The following is a 21,200-nucleotide window of genomic DNA, read 5'->3' as shown; positions in this document are numbered from 1 at the left end:
CTCATGTCTTCCATGACAAACAACGCCCCATTGTGTCACGGCAAGGTGCTGCTTTCAAAGACCCCCACGAAGCTCGCATTTTCCTAAATCAACTTCTGTGTGACTGATTTGGCAGTGTAAAGACACAATTACAGGAAAAGTCAAAGTGGTGTGATTAATATTAGCAGAGACATGTAAACAGTGTACACACCGCTAATATGTAACGTTACTGTGATTAGGTAGCCTAATGCTAATTAGTGTTTTTTATTATTAAGAAGTTTAATGAAAGGTAGTATTATACAGTTCATATGTAACAAAACAGTATAACTTATGAACACAATATAGTATACTATTGCATGGGACACAATATATAGTACTGTATGCAAACAAGGTGAAATGAAGTTGAGCTGGTATAACGGAAATAGTCCGTATTTATTTACCTCCCTGTCATTTTCTGTGAGTCTATGTTTTACGATACTTTTAACTGTACTAGAAGGCACCATAGCTCCAGTGGCGCCGTGATATTGAGAGGTCATACATTTTCGAAAAAGAAAGCCAACCAGGTAAGTGTGATTGCTGACCGCATTAACATATTTAATGACTTCAATTAATGAAGCACACTTAGACTAAGTCAGAGTTCACCCCGCCTCAACGTTCCTCTTTCTAAAGGTAATCAAAGTGTGAGCTAGCATGTCATTTAGCTCGTAAACTACCGAGCTAACCTAACTAGCCGGTTGTTAGAGTATCAAGAGAGCACTGGAGTTGTTGTGCTGACGTGTACAGGCTGTTGTGTTGTCCCTCTTAGCGTAGTATGTTGTGTGGATTGTATTATGTCTGAATGTTCCGTTTCAGTAGTGATGTATCTAATGTGGGTGTGTTTCAACGGTACTATGAGCTGCCCAGCTAGCACGCTAGCTGAGAGGAAACAACTGAAACACCGGGCAGTGTATCGTAACACACACACACACACACACACATCTGTGACTCTAGGTGTCACGATATTTGTTCCATCAGCTCCTTGCAAGGTGAACCTAACGTTAGTGCCACATTGCAATGTGACACTAACGTTAGGTTCACATTGCAAGGCGCGAATCAAAGAAAGCTGATCTGTTGGGCTTCAGGGTTAAAGTGTATTTTCAACTCCTCACGTGTGATGATTTGTTGCCTTTTGTTGTTTTTTATTGCTATAAAGTGAACATTATTGTGTGTTGGACTGTTTGTCTGACGAAACACAATTTCAAGAAGTCACTGTGGGCTTAAGGAAAGCATATTGGACATTTTCTGAATGTTCTGACATAAATGAGTGCGATAAATCACATCGGTATTTAGTTTGTATTTGATTTTATATTATACTCACCGCCAGAACTAATACAAGATGTTTGAGATCAGACTTAAAATGATAAATTCGTTCAAAATGTCTGTCAAAACAACAGTTTTTAAGTTGACAGTGAAAACTACAGGTGGAAAGCTTGATCTGTCTCACTGTGTCCTTTGTATTTCAAAGTGTATTGAAAGTAAACCTGGTCGATGTGTCTGTAAACAGTTTGTATGCTGTTAAGTAATGGAGGTCATCGCCTCAATTCAGCTCTGAACTGTAGCCGAGCTATTAATAAAGCAGAGGTGAAGGCATAACTATCACTGCATCCAACTTTTTTAAATTTCTATTTTCACCTGATATCCTTTTAAAACATGCCAATAGAACAGAGTTTTGAAAAGGTTTCCATCGCATTTCCTTTCTTTTAATCAGATGGAAATAATATGCCAATTGAAATAATTATTTAGATTTTTAGACTAGATTTAAATATTTGTAAAAGTGAAGTATTTTAAAGTACAGTACATAACCTTGTTTGTTTCTCCATCTGATATGGTAAAACATGTAACAGAGTGTGAATACAAATTAACATGTCTGCTATTATTTAAGAAAGCCAGGATGTCTGAAGAGCTGTCCCTCAACATAAACATCAAGGAGCCGAAATGGGACCAAGGCACATTTATGGGGCGCGCCAAGCACTTCTTCATGGTCACAGATCCAAGGAATGTCCTGCTGTCCTCTGAGACTTTGGAGGAGGCCAGAGTGATCACAGAGAACTACAGGTAGAGGGGTCAGGAGATGAGAGGATGGAGTAGGATAACTAAATATCATGTTGGGGGTTGTGAGGCTTGAATGGAAGAGAACATTGATGGGGCCAGTTGTTTACACTGGAATCAGTTCAACATATTTTGTGTAAATGAATGCAAAAAGTAAGAAGGCGTATCTGGGATTTGGGAAATTCACGATTTTGTTAAATGTGTGTTCCAATATGAAAATAAGTGTGTTTGAGAGCGACTGCTGCTTTTTAAGTATTTGGAAAATATTACATCTTCCAACTGTTTTGACTTCTTCAGAGCTGGGATCGTGAAGCCTGGTCTGTCGGAGGATGAGCTCTGGAGGGCCAAGTACATCTACGACTCCGCCTTCCACCCCGACACAGGAGAGAAGATGTTTGTGATTGGCCGGATGTCCGCTCAGGTGCCGGTGAACATGTCCGTCACAGGCTGCATGCTCACCTTCTATAGGTACAGCAGAAATTTCAATACATGATTTAATGTTTTCTAAACACCGGCCTGAAAATGGCTTAATCAAAATGAAATGCAGAAAGTAGAAGAACACATGTAATACAGCATACAACACCGCATAGAAATAGAGATTTTAATCCCTGCGCAGAGTGAAAATCCTCTTAAATAATAAAAATGTCAGTCGCTGCTGCATTTGGATGAATCATTGGGCAGCTGAGAGGACAGGGAAGTCATGTGACAAGGTTGAGCTGAACCAGCAAATTAACAACAAAAAGTAATCATCTAATAGTTTGAGATATTTGTCAAGGGAAAATTACAGGCACAGAGATTCCTGAAGTGGTGAATCTCAAATGAATAAATGATCAATTAATCAATCTCCTTTAGAATTAAACAAAAAGTGGATGTCTTCTGAAATAAAATAGTCACTGTATTATTTTGTATTTAATCATGTCTCGTTCATTTAATTAACATTGATTTTTAACATTATTAGAACTGATGCATTACTTTGGGAATTTTGTCTGTTGGTCAGAAAAGGGATTTCAGTGTCACTTTTGCATGCCTCCACTGGAGGGGGACAAAGTATGACGTGTCAAACTCTGCACATGGTGAACAAACATCTCTGCTCCATTTGGTTGTGTTCACAATGCTCCACTAACGGATGGTTATTGATCTTTATCTTCCAACTTCATAAAAAACTTAACTTCTGGGTTTTATGGAATTGGTAGTTGCAGAGTAAAACAAGTGATGATCGAGGGTACATGCCGTGTGCTGAATACCACGACTGTCCCACACTTCATATTGTGTGCATTGGGGACAGTGCAGTACTTCCACGATGAACTCGTTCGCCGCAGTGCCAAACATTATATTTGTTGCTGTACTCTGTGACGTCTCACTTCCTCATACACACTGCGGTTCTCTTGTTTACAGAACCACTCCGGCTGTGGTGTTCTGGCAGTGGGTTAACCAGTCCTTCAATGCTGTCGTCAACTACACCAACCGCAGTGGCGACGCCCCCATGACCGTGAAGTAGGGAGGACTTCTCACTTCACTCTCGATCTTTCCTGTCCTCCCTCTAAACTAGTGTCTGTCAGGAGGCTGTGGAAGCTGCTGCCCTCTCCCCTTCCCTCCCAGCGGTATTACCTTCCACAGTTAAGCATGTTCAGCCCCACGTAACCATGCACTCATGCTGATGTGGGGTTTATGCTCCCGGTTGTTGTCATGCCAACCTGCATTTGCATACTTCTCTCGTACAAAAAAAAATATTCGTCAAATACTGCAGAAATGCATCAAATGCATGCGTGAATAATAAGGGGGTTGCCTTCACAATATGAAAACTCATATTCATGTGTTGCGCATGTCATTAGGAATAAATGTTCCAGTGCGGATGTTCTTGTTTTTTAAAACTTTTGCACATCCAAACATGGCATGAATTGGCAACTCTACTTTGAAATGTTCTACTTTACCGAATTGTCCGACACAGAGTTCATGTTCCGTGGTGTGAGTCATCTATTTATGATGTGCAAATGTTGGAAAGGAAGTTGGTAATTAAAGTGTGACATGCATCCACTCTGTCTCTTTGCAGTCAACTTGGTGCAGCCTACGTCAGTGCTACGACTGGAGCTGTCGTCACTGCGCTGGGTCTCAAGTCTCTCGCTTCGGTAAAGGCCGTGGTTCAATTGAACACACAGATGTAGTAAACAGATACAGACCAATGATCTGAATATCTATTCGTACACGTGTGTAGAGATTTGCTGAATGTGTTGTTGTTTCTGCATCTTCGCAGCGTCTCCCGCCGATCGCCAGCCGGTTCGTCCCCTTTGCTGCCGTCGCTGCTGCCAACTGTATCAACATTCCCTTCATGAGGCAGAGGTGAGGTCTCGTCAAAGCCGAATCGCTCTGCTTTGTTCCCTCGGGAGCTTTAAAGGAACTCTGACGGCTGCTGCTCTACATGACTTTAGTTTTTGTTTCCTCCAGGGAGTTGAAGTTCGGTATCCCTGTGATGGATGAGCATGGAAACAGGTTGGGAGAGTCGCCCAATGCTGCCAAGCAGGCCATTATGCAGGTGGTGGTGTCGAGGATCGGCATGGCAGTGCCAGCAATGGGTAATGTTGACATTATGTCTACGGTTTTCTCTTGTGGATCTGAAACTGTCTTTAAGACGCGAGAGATAAAACACTCATCCTGTTGGATGCATACTGGTGGTTAGAAATTTCACCTGATTTTTTTTCTTCTTTTTTTTTACAGCCATTCCCCCTGTTATAATGAATGCTCTGGAGAAGAAGGCTTTCATGAAGGTAAGAGGACGGCATGCATGACCGTCATACGGTTTTATTTTCATCAGTGGATTCACTTGAAGATGGTCCTGTTGCATTCCACATACATTGAATTGTTCTGGCCATGCAGACACATCTGTTGAACTTGACTTTGTCTCTCTGTAGCGGTTCCCAATTCTAAACGCACCAGTCCAGGTGGGGCTCGTCGGTTTGTGGTAAGTAAATTACACATAATGTTCTTTCTCATTGTTTACTTTCAAAGGAAAATGTGACGCTCTATAATACCTCCCCTTTCCGTCTCTTGTTTTCAGCCTGGTGTTTGCAACTCCTTTGTGCTGCGCCCTCTTCCCGCAGAAAAGGTACAAACAGACACACACACACACACACACACACTCCTTGGAGGAAAAGGTGGTCCAACTTGTCCATGTAGTGTTGTCTAACATGTTGGCAGGGTTTTAATCCTGTGTAACAATCTCTCTTTAGCTCTATGAGTGTGAGCGGGCTGGAGGAAAATCTGCAGGAGAGGATACGAGAGATCAGTCCCAACACCACCACCGTCTACTTCAACAAGGGCCTGTAGGACCAGCAACACATCTACACTCACAAGTCAAAGATACACACACAAGTCAAAGATACACTCACAAGTCAAAGATACACTCACAAGTCAAAGATACACTCACAAGTCAAAGGTACACTCACAAGTCAAAGATACACACACACAAGTCAAAGGTACACTCACAAGTCAAAGATACACACACAAGTCAAAGATACACTCACAAGTCAAAGATACACTCACAAGTCAAAGATACACTCACAAGTCAAAGATACACTCACAAGTCAAAGGTACACTCACAAGTCAAAGATACACACACACAAGTCAAAGATACACACACACAAGTCAAAGGTACACTCACAAGTCAAAGATACACACACAAGTCAAAGATACACTCACAAGTCAAAGATACACTCACATTTCAAAGATACACTCACACACATGCTATAAATGCTTGTATGTTGTCTTGTGGAAGGACAACAGCATTTATTTATGTTTTTGTTGTGTGCTACTGCATTTGTTTTTTAATTTAACTGCATGGAGCTGCTCCAAGTGTAACAGTAGAGGGTCAGGGTGTATATTGTTGAGTATTGACATGAAGGAAAAACCAATCACTTTGATAAGGAAGATCACTGACTGTTCTCTCTCTATGTTACTAGATGACACTCCTTAGAAAAGAAAAACTTGACTCCTGTTTTTTTATTATTAATGTGTCGGATGCTTTCTGTGCTCCTTTGGTCAGAACTGCCTCTCGGGAGGCAGCTCAGGAAGTTCCTGGTTTGTGTTTCACTCGACAGCATTTCATGTTGCAATTCCTGTCTAGTCAGCATTGCCGTATTAACTATTACGCAATCTAACTAAAGTATGTTGATATTATCGCTACCAGTTAATTTCCTTCTTGTAGTTTTACTGATAATCTCGGTGTGTTGATTGCGTTGAATGGTCCAACCCGTTGATGTTCTCCGTGTTAACCCCTGCAGCTTCTCGCTCTCTTCAACTCTCCTGAAGTGTACTTATGACCCTTCATATTCATAGACCAGGTGATTAGGTGCTAAGTACAATGTGACAAAGACGGGATGAAGAAATGTGACTGCAAAAGCTCACAAAGCACAGAGGTGTGTGTGTGGTTTATCAACATAAATATGTACTGTTGTTGCCATGGCAGTGTGTGTGTGTGTTTCTCAAGGCCTTTTATCTTTTGAGATCACTCTATGAACTAGTGCAGTCGCTATCTTTAGTGGCATATTCGATTGATGTTGGTGGTGCTTGTCAGGCGGAGGAATACTCGGTTGTTTCAGTTCCTTAAAGTCGGGGAGCAGGGTTCTCCTGCAACAACAAGCTGCCAATCGGTGGTTTGCGTGAGATCAGCGATGTCCCCTCGTACTCAGTGAAAGTCGCTCATGTTGCGTGACAAAGTCAAATTCCTAAATGCTTATGTCGAGGTACAGCAGTGGGTAACTGTGCACAGTCTGTGTTGTGGTTTTGTGGAAGTCGTCAGTTTGGCTGAGTTTGAGCTTTTCTGATGAAATGAATTCACATCGTCGCTAAAACACGCGGCGGTCCGGTGTGGTTCCCTAGTGCTGATTGTGTAAGTGAGGAACTATCAGCTGTAATTATCCATGTTGTCTCTCTGGATTATGCAATAATGAATATATTTTTCTTTGATATATAAATACTTTTATGATGTATTATGGAGCACATATGCATGAGGAATCTTAGGGATTTTAACGTCAAGGTGTGCCTCGGTGAGTGGATCCACCAGACGGGCCTCGTACGCATCGGGAGACGCATGTTCAGAGTTTGCTGCTCATTAGCGAGGGCACCTCTCGGGCTAATGAGCTTTCAGATGAGAGGATCGGTCCTCCAGTGGGACTTTACTCCACGATACAGTGGACACATTCACAGATGACCAGCTCCTCCATGTTTGTGCAAAGTGATGGTCAAAGAGAAACATTACCCAACAGTAAGGTTGGATCACTTAAATTCACCTCCATCAGTCATCTCAAGTTTGTGTCAGAAATGTAAAGGTCAATATTTAGCTCCTGCACAATGATCAACTGCCGTACAGGAACGCACAATAATTGTGTTTATTTGTGATACTGAAATGTGAAGGGTTCATTTCCAACGTGCTCTCCAGATCACTTTATAAACACATGCGACCCTCGAATACCGTCCTGATGCGACTCCTCACTTCCGTATGAGGATGTGGAAGTCTTTGTATTATTTATAAATGATGGATGTTATTTCGGAAACCATCTTTTCAAAGTTTTCTTTTCCATCGTCTTTGATATTTTCATTCGATCACTCAACGCCCAGATAATCGCGACTGTTTAAGTCGCTCGGCCCTTCTGGGATACGAAGACATGATCACGTGCGCTGCAGGACAGTGTTGGAGAGGGAGCACCACTAGTGTGTACCAGTATAAAACCTTTAGGACGTAGTCACCGTGTTGTTTGGGGTGTTTTCCTGCAGAAGAAACTGCACTATATAACCTTTTGTTGTGCTGCTGTAGGAGCTAGATGGATTTGTGTTGCTCTTTAAAGGGAGCTTCTGAATGTTTATATTGAAGATTGTATTTGTTTATGGTGCTGGAAGATGTTGACTGAAGTTACTGCTCATTAATAATCTATTCGATGTCTGGCAGTTCTCATTGCTCAAAACCAAGTTCCGTTAGCATTAGCTTCTGCTTTTTTCCTTTTGCTTTTTCTGCTCTTAGAATTGTGGCGTCAAGAACAAAACTGGAGGGTTTTAGTCGGCATTTAAATTAATTTGTAAACGATTATCTTAGTTTGACCGTAAAATGTTGCGCCAATAGATCTTGCCAGATAAGATGGGTATGAATTGGATTGAGGAGAAGGGTGTCGCTTTTAATGTTTTAGTTTCAGCTTTAGCGCGAGGACCTTTTTCCAAACTGTTCTCACTTATGGTTGTTTTTTTTTACAGAAAGGTTCCTCATCTTGTCAGTGTTACTCTCAACAGCACACCAACTGTTTAAAAAAACATGGCGTTGTCATTAACACATTTAATCCAGTTAAATCCAGACACACAGTTTAGTTAAAGATCACATTTTTGACATTGATTTTATTGACATTCAATAAATTACAATAATAAACTTGACCTGACATAATGCTGAGGAATTGTGGTGCCCTGATTGTGAAAATCCACCAATTTAAGAATTTTATGCTGCATAACATGAAGAAAATGTCAAATCTTTGCATAAATGGCACAAATGAAAAGACAATCTGTTATGTTTAACACACTATGAATGTTTTTGTTTGTACATACAACTCACACACGAAGCTCTGTGTTGGTGCAGTGTTTTTTCCCTCTATTGTGTACTGTGACTAGATATATTTCCTTGATGTGGAATGTATTTTACTCTATTGTAATAAAATATGTAACGTTAAAGTCCAACCATGTCTGCTTTATTTAACAATATTAAACATTGTATATTATATGTTGTAAATATCGTAGGACCATAAAATGAACTTAAGAGTGAAAAACAGTTCTGATCTGATGAGGCTTCTTCAACAAGGACGTGTCAGTCATCTGAAACAAGATGTTTCGGCCACACTAAGAAAAACCTGACTTTTATATTTAAGTCTACTAACGGCTGATAAAACAATTCATGAGTTTAGTGATTTATTGGGGATAACTAGTGTTACGAACATGTTTTGGACCCATCCTGAGTCTTACACGAGAACTTTAGAATACTCTGTTCCTGTCGCTACGATACATTCATGGGTTAAATAATGGTCAGATTTATTTCCCAGGAAAAGAATTCACGATGGCATTTTTGCTCATTTGACTAAGCTGAAAGGCTTACGGGCATCGATAAATTAGATTTTTGATAATTGATTTTTTTTAAAGAAAAGTATTTAGGGAGTGTATGTAATTACATTAGATGGATCAGTCATGGTCCGTTTGTCATGTCAGTTTTTAAAATCAGAAAACTCGCCATAATTTAAATTTAAATTTAAAGTGCACATTTGTACCATGTAAGAACTTCCACTGATATAAATGTGTGCAATACATAATACCAGACACGTAAGTTCCATGTTTGAAATGGAGGGACCTTCCAGGGTGTGGATGCTGAGAATTTGCATACCAGCATACTCATTTTGAACATCATGGTCTGGTTATCCATGCCAGCTAAAAACATTAATCTGCTTCAGCCAGCCAATCAGAATCATTCCTCGTTGGTTGGTCTGAAAAAGGGGTGCTAGCAATACAAAAACATCCATAAGAGTTGGTAGAAACATATACATGCAGATGAAATCCAACACGCAGGAGCACAGTGAAGATATGGTGATGAGGTCTTCTTTATTACTTATGTACAAGGACACACTCTCTTCCACACAAACACACACATGCGTCATTCAGGCGGAACCGACACTCCTCAACATGGCGGCAGTGGCTGAACCTGTATGTGTTTGAGCATCAAACCTGCTCCTCTCAATGCTGAGTTTGGATTCAAGTCGTCATTATCACACACACAAACACACACTGCTGCGCCATGTTGGGGGGCCATTCGGGTACCTGACATGGGGAAGCACACAAAGGGAACACACGGGAACGTTATTACAAATGTCGCACGATAAACCAGCCAATAGAATAATTAATCAATCGTGTAAGCCAGCATTTAGATTGAGTTACGTGGTTCTCTAAAATAATTAACTTAAATTAAATCGCATTTAAGTCCCTTACGACCTGTTTTTAATACCCGTCTCAAAAACACCAGCTTCTGGGTGTCTGCAGAGATATAATCAGGGACAAATCCTGAACTAAAATCGTCTGTCCTGAACCAACTGTAAATGAATGTGCAAAAGACAGAGCTATGTTGTGATGGACAGTGCAGACATAAATGTCAGATTATTTCAGTGATGGAGAGACTTTGACTGCATCTCAGCATTTCAGGTTAAGACTAAATTGATGCTTTAAACTAAATACACTACCTTTTTGATGACATTTGTTTTGGGGAAGAAAAAAAACAACTTATTTTGCTGGCACAATCTTCTTAGCAGCCTCTAAAACATCAGCAACCTGCACTTTATTGCCAAACTCCTTCTCGCGGTGTTCCAGGAGAATCCCCTGCAAAGACGACAAAGTTAAAAAACTGTTTTAGAAAACTCAATTGAGCCAAATGTCCTTGAGGAGCTACGCGACGCTGACCTGGTCTGCAGCTCCGAGGACAAACACTCCGCCCAGGACGAAGCCCTCGCCATTCATGTTGCCCTGGTAACCTGACCTCCAGGCCCGCAGGAAGTTCTGCCACACCCCGAGGCGAATGAACCCCAGAGCCCCCATCTTTCTCTTCAGCGGGCCGTAGAAGACTTTCTACAATCACACAGTTAAGTTTCAGTCAGCCTAATCAAGAGAAATGAAATAGCTTTGGGATTTATTAAACTATTGCTTTAACAGACAACATTAAAAATCTAGCTGTAAATCTATGTCACTCATTTTTATTTTGGGAATCATTTCTGTTTTTCTGGCTCGAAGATCAACAAAAGTGCAACAAAACAGGTGAGGACAGGCTGTCATCGTCAGTATGGGCTGCAGGGGTCCCAGTCCTTAAAATGTACTTACAAAAAGGAGTGAGATGGTTTTAATTGTAGTTTAGACAGAGAAAGAGTAACAGTGGCTCTGGAAGATCTCATGTTATCTACCACCCTAACCTTTTCATCGATGTAGATGTCCCCAGCGAAGTGCGGTCTGAAGTCCTGGATCTCTGTGCCGACGTTCTCCTTCACCACAGCAACCAGAGGGACCCCGAGCTCTTCCAGCTGGGCCTTCAGAGAGGACAGCTCAGAGGCCTCCTACAGAGACAGAGGGAGATGCCATCAGGGTGAATATTACTCACATATATTAAACACCTTTTTTGTGAGCCATGTGTAAAACCCTCTCATGTGTAACACTCTGTCATTCAGAAACATTTGGTATCACCTCTCTGCACAAAAGTCATCCGGGCCGCCGTACGGCCATGACCACAGCCCCGTTCTTGTCCCACAGGCTCTTTGCTTTGATGACGTTCTCATCTGCAGACAAAACAAGAAGGAATGGTTTCTAAGACAAGGCCGACGTGCCTCCGATAAAAAGAGAAAGCACAGGACTGTCATGGCTTTTACTGCCGCGTAAATTAAATCAATCTATTGTGTGGAAGATAACAGATGCTGCCTTCAAACTGAGAACAAGTGCAATGTTCACAGTCACATGAAACATCTAAATGTGAGTCTACCTTCAGCTTCGGACAAAGACCCGTACAGTGATCTAATCTGTAATACCAGCAGATTTGAGAAAGCAGCTTTTCCTTAAATCCCACACAAAACCTCATTCAGTGCACGTACAATGCATTTAAACATGCAACAGGCGAGACCACCGGAGATGGCTGATTCTCCTCATCTGGTTTTAACAGCAACGGCTGCTGTTGAGACCGACAGGCGTATTGGTGGGAGACCGAATTACACAGCCAATCAGGAAGTCCACCTACCATCTGTGGTGGAGCGCAGGTCGGCCTCTTCCAGGTTCTCCATGGATGCCTGAGCAGCTTTAGGAAGACACATATCAGTGTTGGCCAGGAGGATCCCGGCAAGCGCAGCGCCGACAGCACCCAGACCCAACGACCACATCCCCATCTCGAACATCCCCCCCTCCAGCTCGGACACGGAGGACGACACTGCAGCCACAACATGAGGAGAGATACGTGTCATGTGTTTCACACACACTCAGAATAAAAGATCAACATTCTTCTCTTCAACAATACCGCTATTGGTCGTGTTAACATTGCCTGTAGACTCGGTGACAGTTGGAGGCCGAGAGACCAACAAGACCCTGCTTGCAGATGTTGTCTTGCGTTTGAGTGTTCTGTGTACCAACAAGACTCTTATCACTTCACTCTCATGTGAAGCTCATCTGTGACCTTAAATAGCTCACAGACTTAGGGAAACAAATGGCATTCTGCTCAACATGTCGAGATAGCTCGTCTTTAGATGCTCTGTTTGCTATATTCACTGCAGCTGGTTGTTTTTAGAATGAGTCACTCTGGGGCCGCTAACTTTGTATTTATTGGGCTTTCCGTTGTTTTTATTTTGAAATCTTACAGTGTTCATTAATAATTAATCTGTTGAATATTTTCTTGATTGTTTTTGAAGATATTCAGTTTGCAGAAAATACTCACAAGTGAGAGGTAGAATAGATACTTTTTGTTGTCAATCGAAATCAATTAATTGACTTATTGGTCCAGCTACAATATTATGGACTGCTTTTTGTTATTAGTGAAGCATTTCATCTACAAAAATCATGATAATATTGAACGATGACTTTATTTTGTCTACTTTCATCACACTCTTCAGTGTCATGAAGCTCTAGACTCACTCAAGCTCAAAGTAGGTGGACAGCACAGAAACACTGTGCACAGGTCACGGCTTTTAAAGCCGTCTACAACTAAGTTTTGGTTATGTTCAGGAACAGCTGGCTGTGGAGGCAGTCAAATATGTCCTTGCCTGAAGCAGGCTTGTTTGGATCAGGACTGGCTGTGGCTCTACTCTGGTGAAACAGAGCAGTCTGGGTTCTGAGCAACTGGGTTCTGGCTGCGGTGGAGGTCTGGCTGCTCATGGCCGAGCTCCCCAGAGAGAGGGCAGAGCAGCGCAGGGACAGGCTCCACCTCAAAGCTGTCGAACACCTGGACACAGCCAGCATCGGGACCGTGGAAAAAGACTGACCCTCTGACAACAAACCACCTCAAGATTTTTGCTGAAAGACAGAAACACAGCCCTTTTCTTTTAAAGTTAAACCACTTGTGCCATTCTGCATTTGATCTGACAGACTTAAGAGATCAAATTACCTTGGGATCTTTCTTCATGAATAGATTGCATCGATAACACCGTATACCTACTGCAACGGATCCCCGTATATCATTCGGCGTGAGACTTTACTGCTGGTGAACTTCTTTATTTCCTTTCTTTCGTTGTATAAACCTGAACCAAAACTCTTGAATAAAAACCTCCTTGTCACCACCGTAAGAGCGTTAGCCTCATACGGGTCCATTAAAACTATCAAAACGTTTCATGAAATGCGCATCCGTCCGTCACATTTAGCCGTTCCGTCCAGTTTGTATATTAACATAAAATAAAGGTGCGCTTCCTTTTAACATTTCAAAATAAAAGTCAAATTTAGCTCAAAGCGGAAGTAGATTAAAACATATACAAAATCATTAAAACAATACAATATAAAAAGGCATACATCAAAACCAATAAAGCGGATACAAAATAAGGCAATCAACACAAAACAATAAACCTTTTAAGGGGTTATTTACACCTACAGTGTAACCAGTTACCAAAGTTGTATCCTGAAGAGTGTGCAATTTTAAAATAAAAAAACGATAAAAGCATAAAGTAGAAAAGGTGTGATTCTTATCTTAATAATCTTACAGGGGGATGACAGTTCTCCATTTGAAAACCAACTTCTTATATGCATCCCAAAGCTCTCGTGTGTGGTTAACATGGCACACAAAGAATTCAATTAACATTATATACAGAGAAATTCATGCACTGAGAATTAAAAATGTCCACTCATGCCGATATCAGAGAAGAGTAAAGATATTGCAAAGTAATAATGTTGTATACTAACTTGTTTCCATGTCCAAAATGCAAAGAATTTAATATTCTCCTGGGATTAAGCTCGTCCAGTTTCAAACAGTAAATAACCGAAATACATGTGTGTTCTGACACTTAAGAACAGGGAGTACAAAGGGCTGAAATAAATGATAACCGGCAGCCAATAGAGGCAGATGGCCACGCCTGCAACTCAGAGAAGAATCGAGACTCCCGAATGCATCGGAAGGGCGAGTGGTGAGAATAGCTGTCAGCACTGGCACTGCCAGTTACGAACATGACATAGTGTTGGCAAACACTTTGTACACAATTATAAAAATCTAATTAAAAAAGAGTTGCATAACATCTATATGGAGATGCATGGAAGATGCTGGGATGAAGGATCGCGTTCTAGTGTTTGAAAGGAACTGTACTGCTGTACCTTTTTAAAGGTACTTTACTCGAGTTGTTTCTTTAGATTGTTCTTCTCCACTACCACCTTACCCGAAAAAAGATTCACGCATAACATGATTGATCGGCTTCTGAAATATAATTACATAATTACCTCAACCTCAAACATATATCCATTCACATGCTGCTGACATCTTAATCCATGAGTAATAATAATCCAATTAAAAAAGAATGCACTGCACAAGGAGTACAAACAGGACTTTCCAGAACAGGTGGTAGAGAGGAGGACACTGAAGAAAACATTGTCCATATTGGATAATCTGGACCCGCCTCTCCACCTCCTCCTGCAGGGACAGCGGAGCACGTTCTCCAACAGACTGATTCAGATCCAGGAGAACCTTCCTGCTCACTGCTATTAGACTTAATAATAAATCACCTCTGGCCAGATCTCCTCAAATTGAACATCAATAAACTTTGCACCGCTGTCACTTTATACTTTAGATACACCCTAAACACTTTCATTTTTTACATTTTCATTCCCTTTAATTTTATTAAATGTAATATGCCCTGCTATGTTAAATTCCTTATTCCTGCTTGTTCTGGCTTCATTTATGATGTGATAACTTATTAAAGGTGAGTAGCTAGTACCTTCGGATGCTTTGATTTTAACTCGTAAAGGATGCAGATATGTATTTCACCTTTGACCTTTCACCCCTAAACCAGACCCCACACCTCACGCAGCTGAACCAGGAACAGTCTTTCTAAGCGTCAGATAATGACCTTCACGTGTAATCAATGACAGAACCGAGTGGCTCCACAGACGACACTTATAGTTGTAGCCGGAGAAGGACGAGATGGTGTTATTTCAGAAGTTATTCCGTGATCGGGACAGAATCAAGACAGACTCTCAGTGTCCTACAAAGCGACTGTGGTCACTGTCACGGGGAAGCTGGTGACGACAGTGACGTGCCAAACGGCCGATAAACTCGCGATGAGCTCGGCTAAACGAGTCCGCCTTTGGCTCATTGAGTCCGGGCCTGCAGCTGGCATGAGGCAGCTAACACGAGTGCACCTGTCCAGAAGCTGTCGCCTGATATCAAGTGAAAGGAATAGTTTTGTAGACGCACTCACCGAAACCAATGAATCGACAAGCAGCGCTTCTCTGAGCTGACGTTTTGTAAACAGATTTCGGCGCATGCGCACTAAACTATCCTGGTAAGCAGGCAAACTAATCGAGTAAAGATAGCTGGCCAGGAAGATTTGGCATGAATGTTTCAGGAGCAAAACAAGGTAACACAAGATATACGGACAGCTAAATACACAGATAATCGTTCTGTGAGCATGAGTGGTTTAGTGGTTTATTACATGGTAAACACGAGTTTCATCACTTCAACAGTTCTATCTCCCTCATGTCATGCCAAGTCGTGTCACGTGTTGGATCTGTGTGCGAGCATCCGAGCAGTTCTCAGCAGAGTTTAGAAACAAATCTTCATTAAAACACACAGAAGACCATCACGCAACCAGGACCAGAGCGGCAGACAGTGTGTCAGTTTAAACTGTTAAAGTGACACATTTGAACCACACACGTGTGACACTGCATAACATATCAGCACAAGGGGAATGAGACAAAAAAAAGGTTTACATTTACAAATGCAGCGTTTGTATACAGGCTATGCTCTGGTGTAGAGAACACTTATGGGTCAGGCTTAAAGAATACAGACATACTAATGGAGGCACGCTGCACACATTATTGTGTAATGCCATCATGCACATAGTTGAGGTCTATCTGGCCATGTTGTCTTGTATTGTACGGGCTGTTCTGAGTACTGCCAGCATATTCACTTTATCCCCAAACTCCTTCTCACGGTGCTCCAGTAGAATACCCTGGGGGATGAAAACACAAATTTACCACATCCAGATACACTTTTTAGAAAATATGTATTCTGTAATGTACTGGCTACCTGATCTCCAGGCCCAATGACAAAGACTCCACCTAGGACAAGTCCTTCACCTCGTAGGTTTCCCCTGAAGCCCCTCCTGTAGGCCCGCCAAAGGTTCCTCCACACGCCAATACGCAGAAACATGGAGAGAAACATCCATCTCTCTTTAGGGCCGTAGAAATTTCTCTATGAGATGAACAAAAATGGCAGTTTATTATCTTAAATTGTGTAACCCCACATGTTTTACTCAATATCTTAAAGCAGTGTGTAAAGGCGGACCTTCTGATCCACATAGACCTTCCCAGAGAAGCACTTCTTGAAGCAGTCCAGCTCCTTGCCAATGTTTTCTTTTACCACGGCAAACAGAGGGACTTCAAGGTCCTGTAGCTGGGACTTCAGAGAGGACAGCTCAGCAGCCTCCTGGAGAGGAACGGGCAGAGAGAATCAAATAGCATGAATGAAAATTAACCAGTTTGGTGACTCCATATTTCTTATTACTGATACACGTATCGTACTATGATTTCATACCTCTCTGCACAATAATCATCCAGGTCGTCGTACAACCATGATCACAGCTCCGGTCTTGTCCCACAGAGGTTTGGCCCTGTGTCGCTCATGGACTGAAAGAGACAAAGTAATAATATTATTTCTGTCTCTCCATTAGCAATAACTGAGGAAATACATACCTTCTCCCTAATTATTGATATTTGAGCCAACTTCAAATTTGTGGATTGATTTGTGTGCTGTCAAACTGTAATCTCTAGAGTTGGATTTTGACATGCTGGCATTCACCTTGGTCTAAATGGTTTATTTGTAAAGACAACAGTGGTTTGTATCAATCAATCCTAATTATGAGAAGTTCAGAGAGAACATTTAAACATTTTGTTAGTACAAATTAACTTTTCCAGCCACAGTTTCCTTGTTGAGCTGCGATAGAAGAATAGCAACACAGAGAGAGAATTTCATAATCAAAATCTGTAACTTTTTGCAGGGCAAAAGTGCAGCAAGTCTGCAAGATGATCCATTCAGCTCTTCTCCGTTTTCAGACTCACCCCCAGTTCTGTTTCCTCCAGCACTTCTAGGTTGGCCCATGCTGGTTCGGACTGGAACCAGTCTGTGACAGAGCTGATGAGCTGTGCAACAAACAGGCTCACCGCCTTTAGGACCGTGGTCACGGTCACCATGACCCTAAACTCGCTCCGCAGGTCACCTACAGCGACAACATGTTCATGCCAAAACATTCAAATACGCTTCTGGTTCAGGAGATTTGTACAGGATTTAAATGTTTTACCTTAACAGTCAGATAACTTTAGACTGGCTATTTATATCTTTATACAGCTAAACAGGTGTGTTTTTTTAATTGATGTACTAGTTGATCAACATACTTCTCTTTGTTCAGAAAGAAGGAATGCATCGCTCCATGTGAACGCTTGACACGTTCAGCATTTGATTGGATTAACAACATGCATGAATTACACACATTAACAAAAGAAAAAGACCAATATCATGGAAAAAGGTAACTTAACGTTTGTTAACGTACAATATTTTAACCAAAAGTTTAAAAAGATGATACTCACCAGCCTGTGCCTTGCTGCTAATGTGGAGGAATCTGATGTTTGCAGACAACCCCTTAAGTCGTCTCAACTCTGATCAGTCTAATCGCAGTGAAAGCCTTGATTATGTGAGCATAACGTGATAGGAATTCCTCAAAGATTGCTGTGAAACAAGGCTCATGTTGAGCTCAATGCTCAGTACCAGGCTCAGCAAGGTGCAGAGTGGAGAACCAAAGAGCAATGGCACAGCCTTTTTAAATATATTTATAATATCCAAGCTGTTCCCGTCCACTAATATAATTTAAAATTAATAACTAATAATTGTAATATGTATATATATATATTTATATATAAATATGTGTACATATATATTTAAAAAACAAATGTATATTTCTATACACATACAATTACACACACACACCACACACCACACATGCATGTGTCAGGGGAGAGCATAAATGTATCTTTTTATTTTCTCCATCTCTTTCAGGTCAGTCCCAAAGTAACTGCAGAGGTCCTGAGGTCACGCTTCAGCCCTCAGAGCTCAGATCAAGTCCGACCCCTGCAGGAGGTTAGTGGCATTGCAGACAGGACACACCGAGTATGCTCAGTGGCTAAATTCAGAGCGACAAGCTATTGTTATTAAAGCTTAATCTGACAATAGTTTTCTCAATGAATCGATTCAATAGATAGTCAGGAAATTGTGGAAAAAATGGGTATGGATCTTTCCCAAAACCTGAGGTGAAAGAGGTTATAACAAAGTTATATATATAGTATCAAATCCTCACAGCGGCTGGGTCCTACATTGTTTTAAAAAAATGTGGTTCAAGGTGAGTGTAGTGTTATTGTGAGGGGGTTGAACTTTCATTACGTCTATGACCATGTGTTGGAGTTTTATTGCTTTTTAATTACACTTTCTTTTAATAGAGTCAAGTGAAGTGAACACTTTTTCTCGCTGCTGCATAATGTGGGTGATAAAAGTGCATTCCTAGAGGGCTACTGGGTAATATTTCACTCATTGGTGGCAGCGGAGGAATGTGCTGAGGATCCAAAATGGGCTGGAATAGAAACGGCATAGGATGACACTCTACAAGCCCAGCTGCCGCACTCCCTCTGGCTGCTCTGCTTGGCCATATGGTGTGTGTGTGTGTGTGTGTGTGTGTGTATGTGTGTGTGTGCGTGTGTGTTTGTGTGTCTGTGGGGGGGGGGGGGGGGGGGGGGAGAAGGCGAAAAAGCATGTTTTTGGTGTAAACCATTTCACGTGATCTAATACATTATGGATGGCCATTGGATTTTTTAAAAAAAAACAAATTACTTGTCAAAGTCCCAATTTATTGCTTGTAATTCACCTGATATTCAACCATTTGTGATAGAAATATGCTAAAAACTGGTCGATGTAGTGCGAAACATTTCACACGTGACAACACACTGAACATCTGTCTGTATCAGTCTGATTAGACTGTTTTGTGGTCTTCTTCTCAAACACTTGCAATCATAAACAAATACAGAACCGTCTCTTTCTTGGACCAATGCTTCTCGTGTGGGGAGTGTGTGGGACCAACAGCCAATCACGGCGGAAGATTTGCACACCACCCCCTGCATGCTGTTCTCAAATTGGATGACGCATGAAAGAAGTGGAGCCAATCAGAGCAAATTGGGCAGAGGAAAGAAAGGACAGGGAGCATTAATTACTGTCCAAGTTCATTTGAGAAGAGAAATCAGATCTGTTTGAAGGCAGAAACAGATATTCATTTATTCTGTTTTCAGTGAACTTGAGTGATAATATATTGAAAAAAGTATTAAATGGCACCCGATAAGTCTGTCAACAGTTTTTAGGCCAAAATGCCAGATAAATTCAAACAGAAACCCCAAAATGAACACGACAGAATGGCCCTTATCCCAAAGATAAGGGACATTCTCCTAAAGCGGTCCAAACTAAATTGCGATTAAAACTTGCCATAAACATACAGTAAACTCATTATGCTGACAGAGAGTGGATTATCTGTGTGCATTAATGTGTAATTCCTTATGTCACAAGTTGTACGCACTCCACAATCTCTCAATTGTGCAATAACAGTCCATGCTGTCCAGATGAAACTGGTTGGAGCTCAGAGTGCAGAGCAGGAAAGGCAAACTGTGTGTCCTTGTACCGGAGGAAAGACAAACAGGTGTTAACCTCTCTCGGACGCTGCCAGGGTTCATTTATCTCATCCTGTTCGGGCAAGTTTGAGTTTCACTGACCCTCAAACCCCAAAACCCTGACCCCTGCTTTTAAATTGAAATGCAAAGGGGGTTCAATATGACACACACGTTTCATGGAGCCAATCAGTTTGAAAGAGTAGTTTCTCTCATGTGGGATTTGGGATTAGTTCAGTCACACTGTGTTATTTTTCTTGTTAATCTCAGACACCGGGGTTCAATCATTTAAATCATTAATGCATACTACATTGCTTTATCACTTTGAACTTCATCTTCTGAGGGGCCCAACGGCTCTTAAGGGCCAGGCGGATATTCATTATAAATTTCATCGAGAAGGTACGTCTTCTTCAGAACCAGTTGTAACACAGAGGGAAAGCGGTCGTGGAAATGAACTATATTACTGTTCAGTACAATTTTGTGTTACTTGTACTTTAGTATTTCCATTTTCTGCTCTTCAACCAAAATACATTTCACATGGAAATATTATTCTAATACATATATTTCATAAATTACGTTACAAGTAATTTAGCAGATTTAGATTATTAGTTCAGAATGTAATAAAGGGGAATAAATAGTTATTTATTCGTTAAGGGGGAGGGGGGGGGATCACAAGCTACCTGATATTGTCACGAGGGGGCGAGGGGCAAGAGCTAATTCCCAGAGGAACTGGACAGGACTCAGTGTGTATAACAAAAAAAAAACTTTTTACTGAGGCAAAAGGTTCCAAAAAGCAACAAAGTCCAAAAAAGGGCAGGCAGAGGATCGGCGGTCAGAACAGGGAGGTCAGGAATACACAGGGCACAAGGAGACAGAACTAAAGACAACAATACAGCAAGAAACAAGGGAAAGACTGGCACAATATATAGGGGGGAAACAGCTGTAGGACATGAGACATTAACGAGACGAGAGTGGCTGAGAGCAGGTGCAGCGAATGAAACAATCAAGGAGACAGGAGTTGCTGAGGGCAGGTGCAGGGAATGAAACAATCAAGGAGATAGAGGAGCCACAGAGAAGAAACAGAGGAGACACAGAACAGGGCGTTACATATATAATACAACGTAGTTTAAATTAGTCCTACCTTTACCAGCTGCAACATTAAAGCAATGTTCATAGCAATCCATCAATAATTATAATGTATTAATATAATA

At 41.4% G+C, this 21,200-nt stretch overlaps 3 protein-coding genes across 8 annotated transcripts; 1 reads left to right on the top strand and 2 right to left on the bottom strand.

The window, feature by feature from the left end:
- The first annotated feature begins 503 nt into the window (after nucleotides 1–503).
- sfxn3 (sideroflexin 3) lies at nucleotides 504–8,775 on the top strand. 3 transcript variants are annotated; one of them, XM_056435091.1, is made up of 11 exons: nucleotides 504–542; nucleotides 1,901–2,073; nucleotides 2,365–2,535; nucleotides 3,463–3,561; nucleotides 4,118–4,193; nucleotides 4,319–4,404; nucleotides 4,510–4,637; nucleotides 4,780–4,829; nucleotides 4,974–5,023; nucleotides 5,120–5,167; nucleotides 5,292–8,775. In XM_056435091.1, the coding sequence occupies exons 2-11, from the start codon at nucleotides 1,910–1,912 to the stop codon at nucleotides 5,386–5,388; spliced, it is 969 nt and encodes a 322-aa protein (XP_056291066.1). In that variant the 5' UTR covers nucleotides 504–542; nucleotides 1,901–1,909; the 3' UTR covers nucleotides 5,389–8,775. The 3 variants fall into 3 exon arrangements, with proteins under 3 accessions (XP_056291066.1, XP_056291067.1, XP_056291064.1); XM_056435092.1 differs by lacking the exon at nucleotides 504–542 and adding an exon at nucleotides 631–648; XM_056435089.1 differs by lacking the exon at nucleotides 504–542 and having other exon boundaries at nucleotides 1,814–2,073.
- Nucleotides 8,776–9,659: 884 nt separating this feature from the next.
- On the bottom strand, nucleotides 9,660–15,566 carry LOC130206868 (peroxiredoxin-like 2A). 4 transcript variants are annotated; one of them, XM_056435094.1, is made up of 7 exons: nucleotides 13,202–15,075; nucleotides 12,861–13,110; nucleotides 11,849–12,034; nucleotides 11,305–11,396; nucleotides 11,037–11,177; nucleotides 10,534–10,698; nucleotides 9,660–10,452 (listed from the first exon to the last, which is right to left on the bottom strand). In XM_056435094.1, exons 2-7 carry the CDS (start codon nucleotides 13,054–13,056, stop codon nucleotides 10,357–10,359), a joined length of 876 nt encoding a protein of 291 aa, XP_056291069.1. In that variant the 5' UTR covers nucleotides 13,057–13,110; nucleotides 13,202–15,075; the 3' UTR covers nucleotides 9,660–10,356. The 4 variants fall into 4 exon arrangements, with proteins under 4 accessions (XP_056291069.1, XP_056291070.1, XP_056291071.1 ...); XM_056435095.1 differs by lacking the exons at nucleotides 12,861–13,110; nucleotides 13,202–15,075 and adding an exon at nucleotides 15,492–15,566; XM_056435096.1 differs by lacking the exons at nucleotides 12,861–13,110; nucleotides 13,202–15,075 and adding an exon at nucleotides 15,141–15,438.
- Nucleotides 15,567–15,704: 138 nt separating this feature from the next.
- Nucleotides 15,705–17,481, bottom strand: LOC130206869 (peroxiredoxin-like 2A). The gene is made up of 5 exons (XM_056435097.1): nucleotides 17,353–17,481; nucleotides 16,829–16,920; nucleotides 16,580–16,720; nucleotides 16,322–16,486; nucleotides 15,705–16,244 (listed from the first exon to the last, which is right to left on the bottom strand). Exons 1-5 carry the CDS (start codon nucleotides 17,390–17,392, stop codon nucleotides 16,143–16,145), a joined length of 540 nt encoding a protein of 179 aa, XP_056291072.1. The 5' UTR covers nucleotides 17,393–17,481; the 3' UTR covers nucleotides 15,705–16,142.
- Between the last annotated feature and the right edge of the window lie 3,719 nt (nucleotides 17,482–21,200).

The sequence above is a fragment of the Pseudoliparis swirei genome, chromosome 17, assembly GCF_029220125.1.
Source record: "Pseudoliparis swirei isolate HS2019 ecotype Mariana Trench chromosome 17, NWPU_hadal_v1, whole genome shotgun sequence".
In the NCBI taxonomy this organism is placed as follows: Eukaryota; Metazoa; Chordata; class Actinopteri; order Perciformes; family Liparidae; genus Pseudoliparis; species Pseudoliparis swirei.
Note: the sequence above shows the minus strand (reverse complement) of the source record. Positions and strands in the feature narration are given on the sequence as shown.